General features: G+C 42.4%; 1 protein-coding gene across 5 annotated transcripts in view; it reads right to left on the bottom strand.

Moving 5' to 3' along the window:
- Positions 1-1,787: 1,787 nt before the first annotated feature.
- grid2 (glutamate receptor, ionotropic, delta 2) overlaps positions 1,788-23,519 on the bottom strand; it is a 370,055-nt gene continuing 348,323 nt past the window's right edge. Inside the window, exons 15-17 of one of the 5 annotated variants that reach the window (XM_058636038.1) lie at positions 15,862-16,102; positions 10,189-10,212; positions 2,371-5,621 (exon numbers count right to left, since the gene is read on the bottom strand). In XM_058636038.1, the coding sequence (XP_058492021.1) occupies positions 5,160-5,621; positions 10,189-10,212; positions 15,862-16,102 (727 nt within the window). In that variant the 3' untranslated portion in view covers positions 2,371-5,159. Of the gene's footprint in view, positions 2,267-2,370; positions 5,622-7,742; positions 8,053-10,188; positions 10,213-15,861; positions 16,103-23,519 lie in introns of those variants that run through there. The other 4 variants (XM_058636040.1, XM_058636041.1, XM_058636042.1 and 1 more) reach the window with 4 other exon arrangements.

Genomic DNA, 23,519 nt, shown 5'->3' with positions numbered 1-23,519 from the left:
CTGGCGCCGAGTGTCCGCCCCCTATTCCCACCTACAAGCCCCCGTCCAAAGCGCCGGGCAGAGCTCCTGAAGCTACCGACAGGTTGGATATTGTATCTGGCGATTATTAAAGTGTCGCGGCCACAAAGGAGACTCTATGTTCCATTGGTCACGCGTGGGGGGCTCCTCGGTGGAGAGTGTGAGGGGGGTGAGGAGGGGTGGGAGGAGGGGGGGCTCCCATTCCAGCGCACGAGAGGAGTCTGCGTGCTGCCGCTTCTCATTCTCATCTCCCGGGAGACCGAGGCTCGACGGACACGAGACTGGAGCGAGCGGATCTGGACTGGGATTTTAAAAACTTAACTGAACTAACTTAATCCTGATTTGATTTTGTTCTCCTTTGAATGAATTACATTGAGCTTTACAATTAAACGTATTTAATCTCACGTGACTTGTTATCACGTAATATAAATATGAAGGTAAATATGGTAAATATGGCATAAAAGCGATTAAAATATACAGTAAATAAATATAGTTCCATGTTAATGCATCACATGAACACTTAAATTATAATTCGGACAAGTTTTTGAGTTAATAATGAATGCAGACTTTTACCTTTACAATGAAGTTTTTGTTTCCGCCTTGCACTTTTCATCAAAGCATTAATTCTACCAGAAACAGGTGATATAAAACCATATTTTATAACCAAATATCATATATATATATATATATATATATTAAAATAAAATCATCTTTTCATTTAAATCACACTTATAAAACAAATTATTTTAGGTATCTGGTTATTCTTAGTTGGAGTCATGATAATGATCAAGATAGATAATCCACTGACTTGATCACTGATCACTAAAAAACTCATTATTTTAAACAATGTTGTCAGTAATTGGCCGCCATCACTTATTAAACTGAGTCAACTATCAACTATTCAACTATCTGAAACATGTGAGAGCTGAACAGCGCCTCAAGCTGGGTAAAAGGTGCTACTACACCGTTGGTTCTCTATTGAACTTGACAGCAGTCGCTCTCAGCAGTGCTCTTCTATCCAACTGTTAACAGTAACATGCACTGGGGGCTTTTGAAGTCGCAGCCTTTTTGATGTGATAGACACAAAAGATGAACTCATGCATGAACCTAAAATCCATTTTCACACAATAAAGCCACCTCACATTATCAAACATGTCTATAAATTATTTATAAACGCTAACTATATTCCCCCTCCTATATCTATTGGGCAGTAAAACATCATACTCGTAATTAAACGGACTCCATGCCGACATCAATCAATGGGGCTTGTTCTGGATCAGCTGGCTCTTTGTCATTTAAAAGGTCAAAACAACACAGTGAGCTGTGCATTTACAAACCCCCCATCAAAGGCTTGGAGCGGAGGTGTCCAACTGGTGGCCCGTGGGCCACATGTGCCCCGCAATCGATTACATACGGCCGAACACTTAGTATCATATATCATGTCATAATGAAAACATGGCAGAATATAATACTAAATATAATTGCCAGTAATGTTTTTACAATAGTAATAAGTTTGGTTGTAATTACCACATGACTAACATTATATATATATAAATAAAAGCTTGTTTGGTGTCTAAATTACAGTTGTCCACATTTGTTTTTACTTAGTTTTAGATTTGGTAAGTTTGGTATAACTAGATTCATTTAGCATCACAACTATGTTGTTACCATGGAGTATGCATCGTTCCATACCAAAACAAACACTTTTAATGTGAAACTCTGTGGATTACGATCATGAATATCTTTATTGCGATATACGTCTAGGCTCAAATTGTTTTACCCCACACTTTTTTTCCCCTGCGGCCCCCAGGTCATTTGAGCATCGAGGTTTAACTCTTACAACAGAACAGCCTTTTTGTCTTTCAACCTAACAAATAGGAGATTCTTCGTCATCTGAAGATAAAGCGAGTAGAAGAATCCATACAAAAACCTTGAATTTGGAGCAACTTTTTCCTTGATACAAGAATGGCCTACTAACTTACAGTACAGCGTCGAACTTCTGCAGAAACTAAGCAAAAAAGACAATTTACATCAACTGAAAACACAGTGTAGTTCAGACAAATTGACAATTCTTTGCGAGACACCAAGTGTGCAGGAAAAGTTATTTGAGCAGAATCCTCCACCAGATAGAAGAGAGAGTGACAGCCGTGTAAGGAAGGTTTCGTTCAGGTGCTCAGTCATAGAGTGAGTGATGAGATGAACTTTACCTTGAGGCGTCACTGATGTGTTCAATGTCAGAGCCGAGCCCCTAAATCACAGAGAACAACACACAACAGTGATTACTCACAGTTTACCGACGAGCAGAGCGCTTTTGTTTGTCTCGACCGGCAAAGACAACAATTACAATCCCACTGTAGAAAACCTGTTTATTAGACAAATTATACACAGAAAGCTTTGCCACTTGTAACAGAGGCCCCAGTTTGTTCAGTTTTTGAATAATATGCAACACATACAACAAAATAGGCCTATATTAAATACTGTACATCGTCATTTTTTTTCCTTTTCTTTTTAAATTATCAATTAAATCCTGTAGCTCTATGTATGAAATTAAAAATGTTAACAGATATAGCGCAATAGCAAGTTTGTGCATGCTTTCTTTTTCATCGACTTGCCACAGTTTATTTAGTCAGCAAATAATAGGATGAAAAGTCAGGACGGCATGAGGGAAAAGTAAAAAGAGTTTGTGTTCATGTTGACTGTCGGGCAGGACGAGGGAAAACCAAGTGCGGTCGTGTGACCGCTGAACTCAACACTACAGCTCACGCGTCATGATATACTCTGTTCTTTTCGTTAAACAAAAATAGCATCGACATGTAAAATATACACTTTTTTTTAATAACGTCTCTTTCATTTATACTAAATAAAACTTTGTATTTTTTAAAACGTCTGTGTCCTATTTGTCATTCAATAGCCATACTGTAGCCTAATATAAGAAAAGAACGCCTAAGAATGCTTGCTTCAAAACACCGTGGTTTGACTTCTGAGTTCTCTATGCAAGATTTTTGCGGTTTTAGTTCTTAAAGATAACAAACTTGTTCTAAACAACTAACATTATCAATTATTAATACAGTGTTAGTGGAAAAAAAAAAAAGAAGGAAAAAAACAAACAAAAAAGGTTTGGTTCCAATGTTACCATTCCAATCCACAAAAGAATTGTTTCATGATCTTAATGTATCGTTCCCCTTCCCTTTAGCCCCCACAAAAATGCACCTTAATGGTCTCATTTTAATCAATTGGCACTTAAAAACAAGTTACATAAACAGAACTCTTAACATTACAAATATGAAATAGTAGAATGTCTATTTGTGAACTCATCTTTTTAAAAAGGCAGCCACTGGGTCCTGCTGGCCGTCGACTCGTCGTGACATTCCCGCGACCCCTTAGCACGACCACTGATTTGCTACTCTTAAATGTACATGGAAATAAATTTGGTTTGGGAGGGTATAACTATAGCTATAGTTGACACACTGTATAAGGCTTATACTGTAGATGCTGTGGCGATGGCTTCTCCCTAAACACAGCATCAGCTCCATTTCACCACTGAAACCTGATAAGAAGTGACCGATGAACTCAAACGTTATACGCGACCTCACGGAATCAGCTTTTCTCTCTAAAATACCCCGGGCCATGGCAGCGCTGAAATTAAGCGGAAAAAACAAAGACGAGAACCAAAAAAATGGAAAAGTTTGAATGACGAGTTATGCAAAACCAGAGACTATATCACACATTTAGCAGTTTTTCAAAGTTTGCGGAGGAAAAAAACTAAACAAAAAAAACAAGCAGACTTTTCAGAACAATGTTTTTTTTTTGTACTTCCTGACCAAAACACATTCCACGCATTATTTAAAAAAGAAAAGAAAAAACTAAACAAAATTCAATAAGACATATATTAAGCATTAGCTTTTTGAAGTCTTTCAGTTTGTCTTTTATCTCGTTTTTTTTTCCTCTCTAAGGTGTTTTTTTTGTATCATCCCTTTTTAGCATCCCTCTGAGAGTCAGATTTGAGGATCTCACCTTGGATTGAAAAGCAGATAGCACAATACAAGTGAGAAAAGAAAAAAGGTCAGATCTACATACAATCACTTACAGGTCTGTTTGCACTGGTACAGTGCAGTGGAATTGACAAAGAGTCTTTAATGTGCATCAGAATGGTGACGTTTCAGGGCGATGCACCAAATGGCAGAAAGAGTTTAAGGTTGACGGCGCCAGTGTCGGGCTGCTGCGCTGTCATGGCATTTCAACGGTTCAGTTCTCAGAGCAACGCACCATCACTGTCAGCGTGTGTTCAGCTGTAAAGTCTTGGGTCTAGTCAGGCCACTTTGTTGACACCATCTCGGCGATGATTACGCGTTTAAAACCAGACGTGTTGTTCCGAGAAAAATGAGAACGGACTCCCACATAATGAAAAGGCAGAAAAAACCTGGAGAAGTGAAATCGTCCAATATCCACTGAGATGGGGCCTTGTCAAAACTACAAGGGGCTGCTGTGTGCATTCCCTGGGCTACAGACAAATCTACGGGCTATTTACTGTAGACCCTCGTGAAACAACCACCCCCATCATTTCTTATTAGTTGTTGTTGATGTTGCTTCTTGGCTGAAGACACCACCAGTCACTTAACAATAGCAGCCCTGGAGCGCACACGACTATAGAAAAGTTTCCCGTGGTTGGAGTCGTATAAACCAAACCCTCCAGGGTGACGTTTGGACAGTAATGGGCGTCGGGTCATTTCAGCAACTCTCCCTTACATGAAGCCGTCCTCACGTCATAAAACTGAACCAATAAAAAAGATCCCCTTTCACACATATCCCCAAAATAATCCCCCAAACAATCACAAGAACAACAATAAAGCAAAGATTACACCCCCCCTCATCCCTTTTTGCGCCTCGTCAGCATGGTTTGTGGGAGAATAAGGAACGCCCCAAAAGACCTCCATCTCCTTCTCCACATATAAAACAGAGCGATTCCTATGTACATAGATCTTTATCTTGGGCCTTGTTAGCTGAGCTATTATGTATTTGATCTACCACCCCATTACTGACCCTCCTCCTGCTCTTTCTCCTCCTCTTCCTCTTCTTCTTCTTCTTCTTCTTCTTCTTCTTCTTCTTCCTCCTCCTGCCACAACCACATCCATAGCAACTCCTCATATGGAGGTGCCCCTGTCTGGATCATTGCCATATCCAAAGTTGGGTCCTGGACCTGTGGGCTGGTAGGGGATGGAGGACATTGTTTTAAGGGGGCTGCGGAAAAAGCCACCGTTGGGGGCCCTCTGCCTGAAAGGGCCGACCCCACCAGTCCGGTGGTGGTCTTGGAGAACGCCGCCACCGCTATTAAAACCAGAGGAAAATCCGGCGGCGGCGGCTTTGGCGGAAAGGCTGCGGCTGAGGGTTTGGATCTGCTCGGGGATGAAGGTGGTGGTGGTGATGTGGGTGTTGCGGAAATCGCTGATCTGCTCCAGCGCCTGGCGTGCGGCAGGTAGCGCATCCATGTCAAGCGGGGTTAAATCGACGGAAGAGGTGGAGAACTGCTTGTGGGGGCTCTCATCCTCGGTGCACAAGCTGTTAACCCGGCGGTGTAGGTGCTCCAGGTCGATCTCCTTATCGTCCTACAGGTGGGGGGCGGCAGGAAAGAAGCAGTGATGGTGAATGACAGGTGTGAGGAGGCGTTAATGGTCAGGGAGGGAAGGGGAAGGACGATATTGGAGAGGAAGGAGAAGACGTGGCATATAGGACAAAGATCCAGAATGATCCGTTGGTAATGGTGGAAAGAAGATGAGAGGGATGGTTCAATAATAAAGAAGGAATATAAGTAAATGAGGATAAAGGAGTAGTGTGCAGAGAGAGTATATTTAGAGAAAGAAGAATGGCGTGTATTTGTATTCAAGCAGTAGGGATGTCATCCATCGATAAAAAAAGAGGAAAAATGGACAAGCAAAGGGGGTCAGATAACGTGGGAGAGACAAATGTGGCCAAAAGAAATTAAAACAATAGAAATTCAGTCAAATGCAGCGATAAGGGTGGGAGCGAGGGCAATGCGGAATAAAAGAAAATAACAATGTTGAATGGAAGGGAAGCGTCGATGTGACAGGAAGTGACGGGAGTGACAGAGTGAGAGGAGGGGGGGGGGGACAGATGGAAGGAGGGATAGAGAAGCACACTCTGAGCCGTGATCAGAATATTGAGAGAGACATAAACACACTACCACAAGGTCTTTAAGGGAGTGCAGATAATCTGGTCAACACAGAAAACACACTACTGTCATGCGGACGTGAGCTCCGCCTCTGCAGAGCGCTACACGTCTACTACACGTTAACAAACATTATCTTAACACAACTTATACACTATAGAAGGCATTCTTTTCCTGTGGTTTGTCACGTGGAACGCATTCTGACCATCGTGGTGAGAAAAAACAAACACACAATCACGTTGAGATCGACATCTCGTTTTCAAGTGATTTTCTTTTTCAGGGCACAAACACACAACTTCAGTTACACAGAGGATAACAGTCTTAACAATCTTAACACCTATAGATATACATTTACTTATGCTTTAACTTAACTTATAGTCTACGGTAGATGAAACTTATAAGCATACATTATACGATTCTATTAATATATGAATAGCTTATACCTAAAGATGGCGACACTCAGTGACTGGCGTTTCATGCAGGAGTGCAGGTGTGCTCACTTTGCAATGAATGAAGGTGAACGGTGGAAGATGCAAGAGAGAGGATTAATAATATCTACTTTTTTTTCCCCCCACAATGTGCTTCTCTTAATTTATGTGAGGCGTGGGTAAGTTAAGTCTTGGGTGAGGCGGGTGGGTGTCTCATTTTTGGTGTCTCGGACCAGAGGGGAAAGGCAAACAGGGTTTTGTGAGTAACGGAGTCACATTTCTGGGGTGAAATTAGATTTACTGACCGTGTCCTTTGGGTCTGGGCATTCTGGTGGGGGCTCTGGCCCTACTGTACAGAGGGGGGGGGCCGACAGTGGTGGTGTCCAGCTAGGGCAAGGGCAGTGGAAGGAAGGAGAGGATGTGGGGGGCCTTTGTCATACACATACTTCAGTGTTTTAAGTGAGGGGGATTTCCAAAGGGGCAAAGGAGCACAGTTGGTATCAAAAAAAATTCAAAAAAAATCAGGGAAGTAATAAAGACAGGTCAATCACAAATGTTCTGTGTGGGTAACTATGGAGAGTGATGTAAGTGGGAACCGTGATAGAACATGAGTGAGACGCAGATGTGCATTCGCGCGTTTAAACATCAAATCAACACCAAACCTTCCAAAAGTTTCCTTATTTCAGAACTAGATAGTCTGAAATGTATTTAAATCTAACGCATGGTCTATTGCTAAGGCACTAATCACGGAGAACAAAGCCAGGGTTAGAACATCGACTGTTTTTGTTTTTTTTTGGCATCATGTGCAATATTAGCTTCATTACATTAAATAAATAACGAATGGCAGATAGTTTTCCTGCACATACAGAGCATGCACTGTAACTTTGACTTCAGTCTGGCCAAAGAGGACATTCTGCACGCCTGTAGATAGAGAGGCAGCACCCTCTCATGGCAGAAAGGCATCATTGCACAACTGGCAACTTGTTATGTCATGGGTTCTGACAGAGCTTCCTCGTGCTCTCTGATGTGCTTATTTTTTCTCCAATTCCATCGTCATTTTCCCGTAAAACAATGACATTTGCAAATCATACATGTCTTCAAGCGTTACTAACCAATTTAATTAGTTTTTATCTTCTATTGTATGTATAACCTTGGGGTGGGAGGTGAGGTGGTGAAGGTGGTCATTCTCATTTTGGGGGTGAGCTCGGAGGGATTGTTGGATTCGTAGGAGTGCTGCACGATGAGGGCACAGGGAATGTCGCAGCACACCGGGGGCTGGTAGTGAGTGGAAGAGGGGGCAGTGGTGTTGGTGGCGTTGGACCCCTGCTTCTGGGCGTGACCGCCCAGGACGAGGCGGTGCTCGTTGGGGCTGTGAGGGCTCAGATCAGCGGCCTGTCTGGCAGATGGGCCGTCTGCCTGTGTCTGGTGTACGACGTGAATGTAGGTGTGTGTGTGTGTGTGTGCGCGAGGGAAAAGAGAGAGGGACGATGACGAAAAGAGAGACGTAGAGGGATTCAGATAAATGTGTTTGTGTGTTTGCATCAGTGTGTGTGTGGGAAGATTAAAACCAGCCAAGAGAAAGAAGAAGAAGAAGAAGAAGAAGCCAAATAGACACGCAGGCAGACCAACAGTCAGAGACAGAGGAGGGAAAAGTGACAGACAAGAACAGGCAGATGGAAGGATGGTTCAGGTGGAGGAGAGAGAGAAGACAATCGGAGAGACAGATGGGTGGTGGTGGTGGGGTGGGGGGCAGTGGGAGGGGTGAGCGAGAAGAAAGACATGGCAGTCAGTCAGCACACACAGTTTAAGCAGGTCGTTCTGTGTTGCGTCTTCAGAGAGAGACATGAACACAGACGTTCATATACCTGGAGAGGGGAGACGTTTAAATGGCATTTTAAATTGCTCTCTCTCTCTCTCTCCCCCTCGCTCCCGCTACACCCCTCAACACAGTGTACTTATCTACAGAAACAAATACATGAGACAAATATATGAGAGCTTTAAAGCCACAGTGACAGAGATCATTATGTAGAGTTAGAACAAGGAGACTGGCAATTCCCGTCCAAACCAAACCACGCAAATATGAGATCGGCTGTTTTTTTTTAGTGTATCAGAGAAATCTGATGCACGCGGAAGTGCCTGCTCTCCTCGTCCTAAATGTACATGGAATTATATGAAATATCAGACATGGTCAAAACCATGCATATAAACATTATGGAAGAGTTCTGACAATGAAAAACAGTTCTACTTTGACTCTAAATTAAATAATTAAAATATGGAATTGTCGTCAAGTCCAGTGACAGAACTCTTTCATACAAACCTCTGGAAGAACATATACTAGGCAAAGTCACAAGAGTAATTCTACTGCCCTTTTATGAATGAAATGAGCCTTGAATACTATATTATGATTATTAAAACAGTGTCGTGAGCAGTGTTATGCCTTTTCAAATTTCTTTTAAATCACACAATTGTCTCCGTTGCCGTTACAAATCGACCCAGGATCTGCACACCGAACACAAAGTCGGTTCAGATGCTCTGAGCGCAGTTCAATGGAAGCATTTTTCAGAGAAGACTGATGAATTTCCAAAAGAAATATAAGAAATTCTGTTATTATGTGATGCCGTACAGAAAAATGGAACCCCCAAAAACCCCCAAAGTAGGAAGGGATGATTGGCCCCTTTTGTGTTCATGTTGTTATCCTAGTTACATGTGCTCAGTCATGATAGATGTTATGATTCTCATGATGGCGACTGTAACAGCTGGGTTCGAAATGAGCACGCTATTGACGACCGGAGAAAACAGGCTCATGGATAACAATGTCGGCCATTTTTTTTTACTACACAACACAGAAGCGTATTATAGCACAAACACTGACACTCACAGGTAAGCCCACTGTGGAAAGCACTTAACACGGCATTAGAGCATGGATGCAGAGGCATGTGAACACAGTATGTACAGAATGTAGTTATGCATATATTAATATGTATGAGAAACGGACACAAACAGGTTGGAGTTTAGAAAAAACAAAACAAATACACAGAAAGCAGGTATGTGGGTGCATGTGTGTGGCAAGTGAGGGAGTGATGTTTTGGGCATATCATTTGATGGATGAACAGAGTAACAGTCTATGCCAGTTATTACTAATTTTAAGTGGATCACATCCATCTTAAATTGTGTGTGTGTGTCATTGTGGGCTAGATAATCTGATTCCTTTTGGCTGCCGGCGCGAGCAGGGACGCACATGAACTGAAAACCACCAGGAATTATGACGCATTTTTTAAAACAAACTGAACAAATATGTCTGTCTTGCACTGGTGGCGGCGATGATATGGCACATCTGACATAAGCCTGACATGACGGAGGAAGCAAGCTCAATTATGATGATGCTTATATAACCATGGACGTGAGACGCAGGCATTCTCATTGGTGTGTGTTAATACTGAGATATACAGTACATGTCGCTTTAATTTCAGGCATAATTGGCAGGTATTTTACCATTTACCATATATCAGCATTAATGTGAAATGTCACATTTACCAGAATAATTCAAGTAATACTCACAGAGTAATACACAGATTCTTTTAACTGAAAAAAAGATTTAAATAATGGTAAATAGTCTGGTTTTTGTACATGTATGATAACCACTCAAAGCCATTCACGCACACAGTACATACATACAGCACATCTATATGTAGTCTGTCATACCCATTCACATGCTGCTGGCACATCTGTCCTGCACAGGCGAGGAAAACATTGGCATCTACACGAGTGGATCCATTGAATTATTATTGAATCCCAACCTTCCATTTGGAAGATGACCCACTATTACTGACTCACAGCCGCCCCGTGTGTATTGTATTTGGCATTAAAGGTCCTGAGTGTAACATGTCAGAGGGGTTATTAGCAGTAACTGAATATACTACCCATAAGTATGTTTGTATAAATCTATAATCATTTTAAAAGAAAAGTCATTTGGTTTCCGTGGCCTGAAAATAAGCTTTTTATATGCACCTTAGGACAAGGGTCATCTTGCACTGCCATGTTTGAGTGCCCTTTTTTTCGCATTTTGATAAGCTTAGGTCAGTAAAGGCCACCGTAGTTCTCTGACACACTTGTGAAAGGGAGGTTTGAGAGGAGGAGTCACAAAAATACCATGTGACTCATAAGTCTTTTACTACATGCGTGCCAAGTCTGTAAAGCCTAATTCATACCATACTAAACAAAGTTTCCAACAGAGGGGTTAGATGTTGTTGCCCCAGTAAGACGGAGGCAACTGAGTTCTTTGTTTAAACTGACAGAGAGAGCAACGTGTCTACTGAAATTAATCGCACGCTTTAAGGTTTGCTTCACTTTATTAACTTTAGGAAGTTAGATGACGTTAAACACACCAGACTTAAATAAATTGGTCATGACCGGGGCCAAATTGCATGGAGAGTTACATAGTTTTTCCCTCGTCGATAAAATGCAACATGTGCAATTATCTTATTAGCTGCTTTGAAGTTAAATTGAATTTGTCTCTCCTCGTCCACGGAGTCAAGACAAACTGCAGTGGACGCAGCTCCTCTGTGCTCAGCACCGTCTTTGCAGCTTGTTGTCCACCCGCGCTGTTCACATGGCGATTTGTAAAAAAGGAGAACGGCATTTGCACCGTTTTGCATGACTTTTTTTATACTAAATGATTGCACATCTCAGCCAAAGTAGAAAAGGTGAATTCCATTTTTAAGTTCCCATGGCCCCTTACAGACAAATGCTTAGTCAGAAACAATTTGTCTGGCCACATCTTGTCAGCTACACTGAAAGGTGAGGGGGGGGGGGAATGTGAATGTCATAAAGATATGAGAGGAACAATATTTGTTCAAATAGAAATATCTCCTGAGAGGCATTCATGGTTGTTTGTATATGAGCAGTAATGACTGAATTTATCTGGAGAATTAAAATAATAGATACAGAGTTACCCAGTTACACAGTGAGGTGCTTATTGGTGTTTAGATTCAGGACAAACAAAACCCTCTCTGACGCAGCCTGTGTGTGTCTGTCTGTGTGTGTGTGTGTGTGTGTGTGTGTGAACAGACTCTGTTCAATGAGCCAACAAGCGCTTTGAAGGACTGAGACCCCTTAAGGTTCAGGGGGTTACTCTGAGCAAAAACCCAACAGCAATCAATGGGTCAATGCTGAGACAGGGTGAAGGATAAATGTCAGAGGTCAATCATCAAAACAACCATGGCTGAGTGAGCCAACTTCATTTGCACCATGGAAGCACTAAAAACTGCTTGACTAATAAAGCGTTTAGTTTGTACTATAGTGTTCCCTGCTGCTTTGCTCCCATACTAACTAAATGAATTGTTTTGAGGCAAAAAAAAATATTTATTCAGAGTTAGGGAAAGATTATTGATTGTTGAACATTAATTGTTTTGCTTTATTGTCATGTCTTAAGTCTGTTATGTCTCTAACTGCCTGCCGCCTTATTACGCAACACACAGAAGAAGATCTATAAAGAGAACTAAAAGACGATTTAAACTCCTGCTGTTCTTCACATTCAGTGTTGCGACTCCACTTCTGCCCTCACTCGGTCAGGGGCTGATTCCACTGGCTGCTCTTAGTGTCTAATGAAGATAGCAGGGGGGCAGGCATGTTGCAGCTGAACCACACTGTGCTTAACATGACTTTGGATTCAGTTGAAGGCCTGTTGTCTTTGTGGCTGCTCAGTAGTGGACAGAACTAGTGGTCTGAATGACAGATTAAAGCTGGTCACAGCGCAGGGGGCATATGGGGTTTGTGTGTGTGTGTGTAACAAAGAGGATAACACTGAAAACATTGAATCAATTAGGAGATATCTCTTTGGAGGGGCTTTGCATGCTGGGTAAATGTGTAACAAATATGCTAACTTGATTGACCAATATAAAACAAGAGTAAAGAGACAACATTGCACTGCCCCAACACTCGATAATAGCCCTCGTTATTTTTCCATATCATCCTGAATTTTGGACATTTGGACAGTCTGTGTGACGACCTATCAAGACAAACACACGCTGAATATGCACAGCTCGTTACCAAATAAATATTCTGGTTCCCCTTATTCCATGACAAACACAGACTACCGCCACCTACTGTTAAGCTTGTCAGCTGAAATCAGTGTGAGTTTTCCCTCCCGACACAGCTCACAATCTGAGGCAGCGCTGCCGTCGGCAGACCTTCGTGTCAGTGTGTCCCAGACCTCACGGCATAACATGCCAGAAGCGCTGGGAACTCGAACATGGCAAGGTGACAGAAACAGGAGGAGTCCACGTGTGATTAAATAGCTCCCTTCACAGAGGTGCACAAATCCTACAGGATTAGTAAGTCGGGCCTTAAACTCACCTTCTAAAGAGAAAAGATGAATGCACACCGAGTGCAATTGGAATCAAACAGTAAAATAGATCAATGAACAAACAGCCCCGAGGACGTGTGATAAATACGACTAATCACCAGCCAGTGTTGATCACTTGCAAGTAATTGCAGGTGGTGCACTGGACTACAGAAAGCAAACCAGTCTGAAACTTAAGTAGCTTGACAAACAACCCTGTGTACGGGGCTGTGATCACAGCTGATGAGACACATCATTTAAACCAACTATTTGCCTCAAATAACACAGAGGCACGCCAAGTTCACTTTTGCCTAAACCAGGCATGGGCACAGTCCGGCCCACGGGCCAATCACAGCCCTCGGTCAGTTTTTGTACAGCCCGCAGCTTCATTTTCAAATCTCGGCCTCAGCCATATATCTGCTGTCTTTTGTCAGCACTCTAGTGACACGAGTTGAATGACTAATTACGGATAAAAATAACGTCTATTGTACTGATGTCAAGTGATGCAACAGTTTGTAATGATGCACCAGCGTTCATCGTTATCATATTGAAACTTCCCCCTAAATGACTTTCCAGGAGGTTGGTCATCAGTCTTTTATCATCAATTGTAACCCGATTAGACACAAAATGACTCTTAATGTTCAATGTTCGGTGGACCTTTACAAAGGCACAACGCCTACGATTATAGAGATGAGAGGTCTCACTTACTACTTTTCTTTCTGGAAGTCCTGCACAGATGTTCACTTTGAAAATGTAAATTAATGTTATGGCCAACCCCTCACCCGACAGTGCGATCGAAAGTACAGTTTATATTATTTATTGCTAAGGACGGAAAGCTGAATTTTAGGTTATTGACAAGCAAACCACAACCTGACTTTATGAAATAGTCTCCTAAAAAGGGAATAGTGATTTATTTTGAGCTAAAGTAATTTATGTGAAAGCCAAAAAATAAATTTAACCCAAAGGTCTGTGGTAGTCTTTGCCTGAGCTATTTATTTTACACACTTTCTCTCTCTGTATATTGGCAAGCATTTGGGATGTGATGTGAAAGCCGGTTCAAATCCTTGTCAAATCAATAAACTGTCAATTACATATGAATAGGTATTGATATAGACATTCCAGTAATGCCATAAGCGCTTTGCTCCGGTGGAAAGGGCCCGTGCTTGTGTAATTACTGTATATTACTGCTAATGTATGAGGTGGAGTGCATGGCGCTCTTGTTTCGGACCAAACACCGGTATAAATATCCCCATTTAATACCATGAGACACTTTGCCTCGGTCAGGAAGCGCTGCAGCAATTCCAAACCAGCCCTTATAGGCTAGTTTGAAATCTGCCAGTGTACACTTTCCCCTAAAACATTAAGCTTTAAGAAAGATAAGTCGCTGATTAAACCACACTATCTCAAAGCATTAAACATTAATTAACATTAAATAAACACAAGGACGTGGTTGGATTTCGCTAGACATGCAAAATAGTAGGGTATTGGATAAGATTTACGCTGATAGAGCAAACAGTTACTTGCTTATAGACAACTAAATCTAAATTAAAGACACTGACAGAGGCTCTAGACTGGTTGTGCATTGCCAAAGTGTAAGTAGATGGAGGGACATTGTTTACTGCTGAATTACGAGGGGATGACCTTTGACTGCAAAGTTACTTTGACTCTACAGTGACCTTTAACCCCTTAGATCTATGCTGTAAAGTAGTTTCCACCTTTTAATGTGGGTGTGGGTGAGCTGGCAGCTATTGGACGCTACTTTACTCGAGATGGGAGCACAGTTTAAAAAATGGACTTTGTATTGAAGAAAACTTAAAACTACCAATTGAAACCATGTCGGACAATGTTCTTTCAGGCGTTTATGTGTTGACCTTAACCTTCAATTGAATGTGTCCATTTTTATAAATGGTTTATGGTTAATGTTCACTTATGGTCGGCGCTGTGACTGTAACTGTGGGGGAAAAAAAGCCCTCTCAGTTTGTAAGAGCGTTATATCACTAATCATATTGTGGATATGTCGCCCAGGCCATCTACGGTAACACCATATGTCATCTCAGCATAATTGGAAGTGCATTAAAACTAATGGGGACAATGAAGGGAACAAAACATGAGTGAAAGCCCTCTTGAATTGAATTAAGCTAACTGACTGCTTAATTTAGTTTACACTCACGTTCAATTTCTTTTTGGCTGAGCATGTCTCGTTGGGTAATCGTTCCGTTTTAATTTGACGGTAACTTTAATTAGGCAAACAATTAGAATAAATAACATTAGAGGAGGTTTTCTAAGGTGAAAGTCTGATTAAGATCACAATTATGGTAGAAAAAGGGGTAAAAAAACAGCCTCTGTTTGACCTTTCTCTCTTTACCTACACGTGAGACCAATTCTGCTTTAAATTCACAACACTGTGCAAAAACATCGATACCAGTTATAAGTGGAGATTCTTTCTGACTCAGTGTGCAAAAGCCGTCCGGCGAATTAAAGCTGCAGTCTGTGCAAGTGTTGCTCAGTTCAGGGGAGGTGACACTGTGACCAGAGGGTTGTTTTTTTGTTTTGTTTTTTTTCAAACGTTCTGTCAGCATCTCAACTCCCTCACTAAAAAGTCTCTGTTCATCTTTTACCCTGCATGTAGCCTGAGTGTGTGTTTTTTTCCCCCACAGTTTAGCGCCCAACCACTTTCTCTCTGTGTTAGACCCAAAACTAAACCCATCATTCATCCAATCATTATCTGTCCAATATTACATTCGTTTTTTCCTCCCTTAATCCATCTTTTCCTCCTTTAATGCATATTACAGTGCTTCTTTGAGAGAGATGAGATGGAGGCTCTTGTAGGCCCCAATACAATCATAGCTACTCCCACTCCCCACTCCCCCCCCCCCCATCCATCCCCGTACCTCCTTGGAGGGGACCCTGGACCCCTTCCTCCTTGACCACCAACTTTCCACCATCGCAATGAGGCAGGAGAGGACGACACCTGCTGCCAGGACACAGAAAACACCGGCAAAGCTGTGGATGTCTAGGGCGTTGCCATGCTGTCGTGTCCGGACGGAGCTGTAGAGGTCACAGGGGCTGTCCTTGGGCCACCACTTGAGTCTCAGTATATCCATGTCTCCATTTTGCTGCAGCTCCAAGATTCTGTGAAATATGGAGGGGGGGGGGGGGAGAAAGAGGCACATGAGCATAAGACACACACTCACTGCTAGTCTATGAATGGAACATTAATAATAACATTAGGGTTTATAGGTTTTGAGATGAATGTAAGCATCCATAACTTAAAATTCAGGCTTCCTGAAACAGAAGTAAACATGAATAAAGAGGCAGGGATATATGAATTACCATAGTGGATAAGACAGTTGCACAAAGTAAGTCATTTGTACCAAACCCTGACAACACTGCACGTTTGACTGCAGGTGCTGTAACATCTGTCTTCCATTGGAGGGCAGTGTTAGCCAGTGAAAACCCCCCTGATGCCTGAGAACCACACACTCATTATGGGTAACATTAATATGTTTTGCAGCACAGCACAACTACACTGCCACAATGTCATTATGCAGCCAAGCTTTAGTCCCTCGATTGATGGCTTTAGAGAGGATACAGCTCAGAGGTTGATGAGGTCCCTCTGCTAGCCTTCAGATTACTGTTTGACTGAGACGTTCATTTCGGTTTGGAGGGGGAGCTGCCGAAAAAGACTCACGCAGACAAGCAAAACAGGAGGTTCTGCTAGCATTCAGCTGGATATTTACGAGGCGATCTGCCATGGAGGAAAGCGGGGCACGGGGGAAAGGCAGGGACAAAAGGGGGGGGGGGGGCAATCTGGTGTGTAAGTAATGAGCTAAGACGTCACACTGACTGACATCAACAGGACACAGGATAATGCACACAGTTGAAAAGCAGAATTCTATTCCAAAGCTAAACTTTACCATGATTCCAACACGGGTTCATAAAGAGACAGATGTTTGCAATTGTGCAGAACTTCCTCGGGCAAAAGTCTCCTGCAATTTCATTGACAACAGGATGACGTGAAAGACAGAGCCCATCGCTTATTTTCCCCCTCACACAGAACACACAACGCAGAAATCAATCAACAAATGCAAATGAGTCCGGCAGACAGTTTACATAATTAATTTCATCCACAATAGCTAAAAAAAATAACATTATTTCAATGTAAATCAGCTAAACAGGCTCAACACGTCATTCTATATCCATGTCACAGTCATTTAGGGACATTCTCTGATCACGTCCCGAGCTTGACTGAGTAGGTGAAGAGGGAACACCAAGGGAAGCCGACGGTAAAAATGCCCTCCGCGCTTGTGAGCGAAAAGAAAAAAAACAGCAGACGAAGAGAAAAAAACAATTTGAACAGCAAATCCACTAACAGTCATTCTAATAACAGATCATATCCACCAGCTGCTGGCTAGATTGTGGGATTGTTTGGCTCAGATCGACAGAGATTAACACCAAGATGAGATAAAACTTTGTGAAAGGCCGTGCAATATTGGTTTAAAACAAATGAAATCAAACTGAGAGGGAATGATTGATTACCAAGGTTACGGTATACAGTAGTGGTGTTGGTGGTATGGTGGCAAGCCCGGTCTAGCTGTATTCCCTGCTTATTATACGCCTGGTGTGAACACGAGATAGACAGTCTGTCCCTCCTCACACCTGCCTCACCTGCCTCTGTTCTTTTTTAGTTCTGCAGTAGGCGCTGCGCCATTTTCTTTCAAAATTGCTACAGAGTACTTTTGGGCTTTAATGTTGGCACTGACAGTGATTCATGCTTGACCACTCCTTCCACTTCCATCCTCTAAGAGCTGAAATGGTGATTGCTGTAGGAGCAATGGTGTAAAATAAAAAAAAGGAAAAATCACTGTTGTATGCAGGACACACTGTTGATACAGGAGCTGAAATTCAGGGCCGAGAATAGGTTTCTGAACAACGCATTTGTCAGAATCTCAACCACAACGGCAGCCTTTCAGACGACAGAATTGTAAATGAAAGTTCATTTGTTTGTTTTTTTCCCTAAAGAAGTGTCGTTGCTTTTCATACAGTAAGAATCTGACCTTTTATGTTTGAGTTTGACAACAGATGCTTCTCACATGTGCAAACCCCTGAGTAAAAAGACGGGCTAATGAAATGGAATAAGAGCCATCCCACCACTCAAAGAACGCCAGGCAAAGTTTCTTCAAAAATGTTTCATCATTTCTTGCTTGGAAATCAGAGCTGATGTTGTTTCATGTCTGTCAAAAGCAGACGTACGCTTTATTTTTGGACTCGCCCCGTCTCTGCTCGAGAGACAACTGTCTTACGTGTAACCAAATCTCACGTCAGACAGGTTTTGTGTGAAACTCGAGGAGTGGAAATAAGCAGCGGTTTCATCTACGACTCTCAAAGAGAGATATAGGCATATCAGAATGAAACTGAATAATAATAATAAAAAAAACCATGACAATTTGCTTTTGCTTTTAAATATAATCAATGTTCTGATGTGATGTATATGAGAAATTAAACATGTTTTCCAGTTCTAGTTAAAACACTGAGATCAAACGGATCAAAACATAAACTAATGTTAAAAATAGACTTTCATTGTGCAAATGATTAGGATGTGAATATACTGGATATGACTTTGAGCGAGAACCGAGTGGAACAGATTTGTGATTCAGGACAAAGAGCTTTCTGTCTTCCCTCTATTACAACCCTGTCTGCCTGTGGAGCTCAACATCTATCATTCTGCAATAATTGGCCCGATCAGAGTAATGTAAAGGCTGCTTCCTGGCAGGGCATTGAATCAAGGCCTTACACCGATATGCCCTTACAATATGCACACATACATAACCTTACATTTATTTCCGGTTAAAGGTTTCCAGGCCACAGCGAGGTAAAAAGAAAATTACAATCCCAGTAGGTCCTTTTAAAAATGGAACATACGACATATTTCAATAAGTATACCACTTCAAAGTAGAACTAGTTTTTCTTATCTTATCTAAAAGCCTTTATTTTCTTATGGCAGCCTGAATGGACAAACCACCCGGCGCTTGTGAGCCCTCTATTTGTCACAATCTGCTGTCTAACCATTAGACAACACTAATCTTACACACCGGACCTTCAACCCGTGGAGCTACGCGATAAGGCTTGGCGTAAAAAATAATGGAGCATAGTGATGTTCATTTTTGAGCACACAAAGGCAGTTACCACTGTGCGCCATTTATCTCTATCCCATGGCTGACAGGCAGGATGAAAGGTAACCGTTAGCCGCCTGACAGCAAAACACAGGTTGAGTCAAAGGTTCGCCGCGGTGCTCCGTCTGTCTCGGTCTCTAATTTGGCTGCGGCTGCCTTCACCCAAGAAAAACGAAACATGTCTTCCCGTGACAAAACACGCAGGCCCCACATGTGCACACAAGTATGAAAAATGAAAACACACGTCACGTGCACATCTGTAACGCAAGAGTTGCTCAGAAATAATGACAGAGGGACAAAATGAGTTACTTAAAGCTTTCAAAGTGGGCATATTTGTGGGCGTTTGTCATGGCCTTTACGTGTTCACATGAAAGATCCACTGCATCACACAGTGACAGAGAGGACTGAATAATTTCCCCCAGAGCGATACCTTTTTTTTCCCCCTGTACACTTACCATAAACATTTTTGTGGGCCACTGAAATGAAGCAGTGTGTGCATTTAGATGTGTCAGTCTGGGTTTGTAAATGGTTTTTCAGTTGCTACCTCGTCAGGAAATCAGATCAATTGAATCACTAAATATAGCAGTTAACACACTGTATGTCAATGCAGTCCAAAACATAGGTATTAGTGTATAATAATGTCCTGCACTATATAAAACTGGGGTTGCTGTATCCAACTAATCAATCCAGAAACCTGTCCCTGGCGGTCTAAGGTTTGATTTCCTCCACGACCACTTATCTGATCAACTTCAACCTTGCCAGGTGCATTTCTGAGCACTCCGAGAAGACCAGCATCGACTGTGAATTCGTTTACATGGTTGAGATCAAGATCTAAGCGCCCGGTGTCGTCAATGACGTCCTGACAAAGTGCAAACATCTTTTTCAGAAAGGTTGGTAAATGTATTAAAAAAGGAAAAAGAGCAAATATCACAGTTACATAAGTGTTCAGACCTTTCACTCAGTGAAGCACCTTTGACAGCAATTACAGCCGCGAGTCTTTTTGTGTGTGATGCAACAAGCTTTGCACGCTTAGATTGGGGGATTTTCTGCCATTCTTATTTGCAAATCCTCTCAAGCTTGGTCAGGTTGGATGGGCCATTTTCAGGTCTCTTTAGAGATGTTTGATATGGTTCAAGTCAGGGATCTGGCTGGGCCACTGTAGGACATTCACACTCCTGCGTTGTCTTCATTTTGTGCTTGGGGTCATTGTCATTGTGTGAAGGTGAACCTTTGGTCCAGTGTGAGGTCCTGAGCACCGTGGATATCTCTGTACCTGACCAGTCTCTGCTGCTGAGAACACGGTATTGGGGCAGTTGATGAGCAGTGCCTGGTTTCCTCTAGACATAACGTTTAGAACTGAGGCCAAATTGTTCAATCTTGGTTTCATCAGACCACAGAATCTTGTTCCTCACAGTCTGAGAGTCCGCTTCGGGTGCTTTTTTTTGCAGGTCCTGCACTGAGAAGAGGCTTTCTTCAAGCCACTCTGCCATAAAGCTCCGATTGTTGGAGAGCCACAGAGGTGGTTGTCCTTCTGGAACTTTGTCCCATCTCCATACAGGATCTGTGGAGCTCAGTCAGAGTGACCTTCAAGTTTTTGGTCATCCCGTCTCCCTGGATTGGCCATGGCTACCGGCTCTCGGAAGAGTCCTGGTTGTGCCGAGCTAGGCCACTGTGGTCTGGGGAAGCTTCAGTGCAGCAGAATGCTTTTGTAACCTTCCCCAGAATCCTGTGTACTGTATATACAGTCGTATTATAATTACATTTTCAGTGTCAGCTTCAGGCACGAGGCGAGCACATTTTGTTTAGGTTAAATGTAATCACAGAAGAAGGGTTAATTTGAGTGCGTCTATGAGCCTTTTATTACCGTTTTGAGTGAAACAGCTGTCCTGTGTGTGCATTTACGGCATGGCTGTGTGCTTCTCTTTGTACAAGTGATTTACTTTATAGTGTGTGTGTGTGTGCATTGATGTGTGCATTGTCTGCATCTTTGAGAGGATCTATGAACGATGCATTAACACAGTGTGTGTGTAATGAGTTATCACCTTGCTTTAAGATCGTTGACTTTGACTGGGGAGCTCCATAATGGCTCTAACACTCCCACTGGCTGTTAAAGCAAATGAGCAAGGGCTGCCAGAAAGGCGAGGGGTAACTGTTGTGAGTGACTCTGTGTGTGTGTGTGTGTGTGTGTGCTGTCTCTGGTTGCCTGGTCTCACTGCAGTGGCTGGTACTGCATAGACTAGATGTTGCCATGGCAACTCTATGGCAGCAGCCTTGATGGTGGGATGATCACACATTATTAGTTGATTCAAGCTGAAACAAAGAGGAGCATAGTGACTTGGATATGGAGCAGAGACAGTCCTTACGAATTTAGACACGTACAGATGTGCGAGCAAATGCAAGAACACAGTGTGGAGCCTGACACACACACACACAAACACACACACGCACGCACACTGACCATCATCAAAGAACGGCGACCAACGGTGACGCTGCTTTAGATTTGCATGTGTCAAGGAAACGAAAGCTGGTATGGAAGAAGGTTCATATACAGAACATTAAGCAGAACACGACAAATTTCGCCTGCTTTTTTCCATTACTATGTTTAAACACACAGTATATACAGAGGGCATAAGAATAGAGTGTCTTATATCCTTTTTTCCAGCACAACCTAGGCAATCTAATGAATAAAAAAAAATGTAATTTTCACCAACTACATAAACACACCTGAGCAAAAAGTACTCAAAATGTTTAAAATCGCATTGAATTTGTTAAAACGTCACGGTTCAAAGTTCACTTTGCTCATATTTGGCTATTTTGTGACTTCTGCACAACTATTGCTACTTTATATCACTGCAAAAATGTGAAAATGAATCATAACTTTGACTCAACAACACATAAGACAAAGAAAACAAATTGTCCATATAAGGAGTTGTGCGTTATTCCCACGGCAATTTACCATGATCTGTGCCACGTGAGCACTAAGGGTTCACCTTTGGCGTACCCTCTTGCCGTCCAATCGCTTCATAATTTACGCGTTCTCTCGTCTCTTCTGATTGGCTGGAGCTAAACAGCTAATCAAAGCGATCTCTCTTATCAACGAACCGCGACACCCATTCATCATGCTCAATCGGCTGCACAGACATCAGCAGGGCGCCGATAGGAGCCACTGGTGCCACACGCGGCCTGGCGCAGGGTGACAGATGGTCACGGATAGCCCGGCGTCATCGCCAGGGACACTTTAAATGAAGCTGATGCTTTGTAATGATTTCATTAAGGTTTGCATGACCCTTTATCGAGCAAGTCACGCCTATCCTTTCGGAAGCTCATTTGAATTCATGTGACAGCGTTATGTATTTGTAACAGTTTCAATGAGCACCTCCTAATGTTATAAATGTTATCCTTACTGGAGTGAAAAGAGATTTCACACTGTGTCGCTGCCTCACTGCTGGGAACGTGTTTCCAACTCACACAGACAGTGAGACTGTTAAAATAAGTATCAAGTGAAGTTTGAAAGCCTGTTATCTCAGCACCTGGCAAACTGATGACTGAGTCATTGGTATTGATTAACTCTCAACCCTCTCTAGATGTGTTATGGCTGCTTCCTGCTATGGGAAAGTAAAAAAAATGGTTTTCATTACTCAAATCTAAAGTAATCAAAGGCATATTTTGGGCACAACATGCAAAAAGCTAATTACTGTGCCTTCACATTCACTTTGAAATAATTTAAATAGCACCTCTGGCTTCACACTGGATTTTTGTTGGTCAGCAATGCAGCCTCATGCTGTGGCCGGATCATAGCAACATACCCGACACCTCATTTTAACCTGACAACCGCATCAATCTGAAACTAGAGTTGTGCTTGGGCCTCAATTTTTTCCTCTTGTCACGTCTGCAGCAATCACACTTTTCAGTTGAATGCAGTGAAAATAGGACGTGACAGCAAGGTGAGAGGTGGAGTGAGGGTAGAGATGGAAGTTGAGCGGGCGACGTCGGCAGTCTGTGTTGTCGTCCATGCGACTGTTGCCGTTTTAATTCACTGTTCTCTGTGTCGGTGAGACTGACACAGACCCTGTTCAGTCCCGGTCTTAACATCCATCCTGAGTGATTCAATCACAAGTAGACTACTGTGTTGCTTGCTTTGCGTTTCATTTCCTGCTTTCCTCTCCTCTTAAGCATGTGCCGTCAATGACTTGTTGTCAATGGGTGTCAGTTGTTCATCTGCTGCTCTATCTAACCCAGCGGTGGCACGTTGATAGAGGGCGCTAGGGCGCCGCCCCACCAGTCTCATATGAAGAAGAAAAAAATAAATCCTCTAAAATACTTCATAAAAAGATGGAACATTTAAATAAGAGCTACACATTATACAGTGGACACAC

The sequence above is a fragment of the Solea solea genome, chromosome 8 (genome assembly GCF_958295425.1).
Source record: "Solea solea chromosome 8, fSolSol10.1, whole genome shotgun sequence".
Lineage (NCBI taxonomy): Eukaryota > Metazoa > Chordata > Actinopteri > Pleuronectiformes > Soleidae > Solea > Solea solea.
Note: the sequence above shows the minus strand (reverse complement) of the source record. Positions and strands in the feature narration are given on the sequence as shown.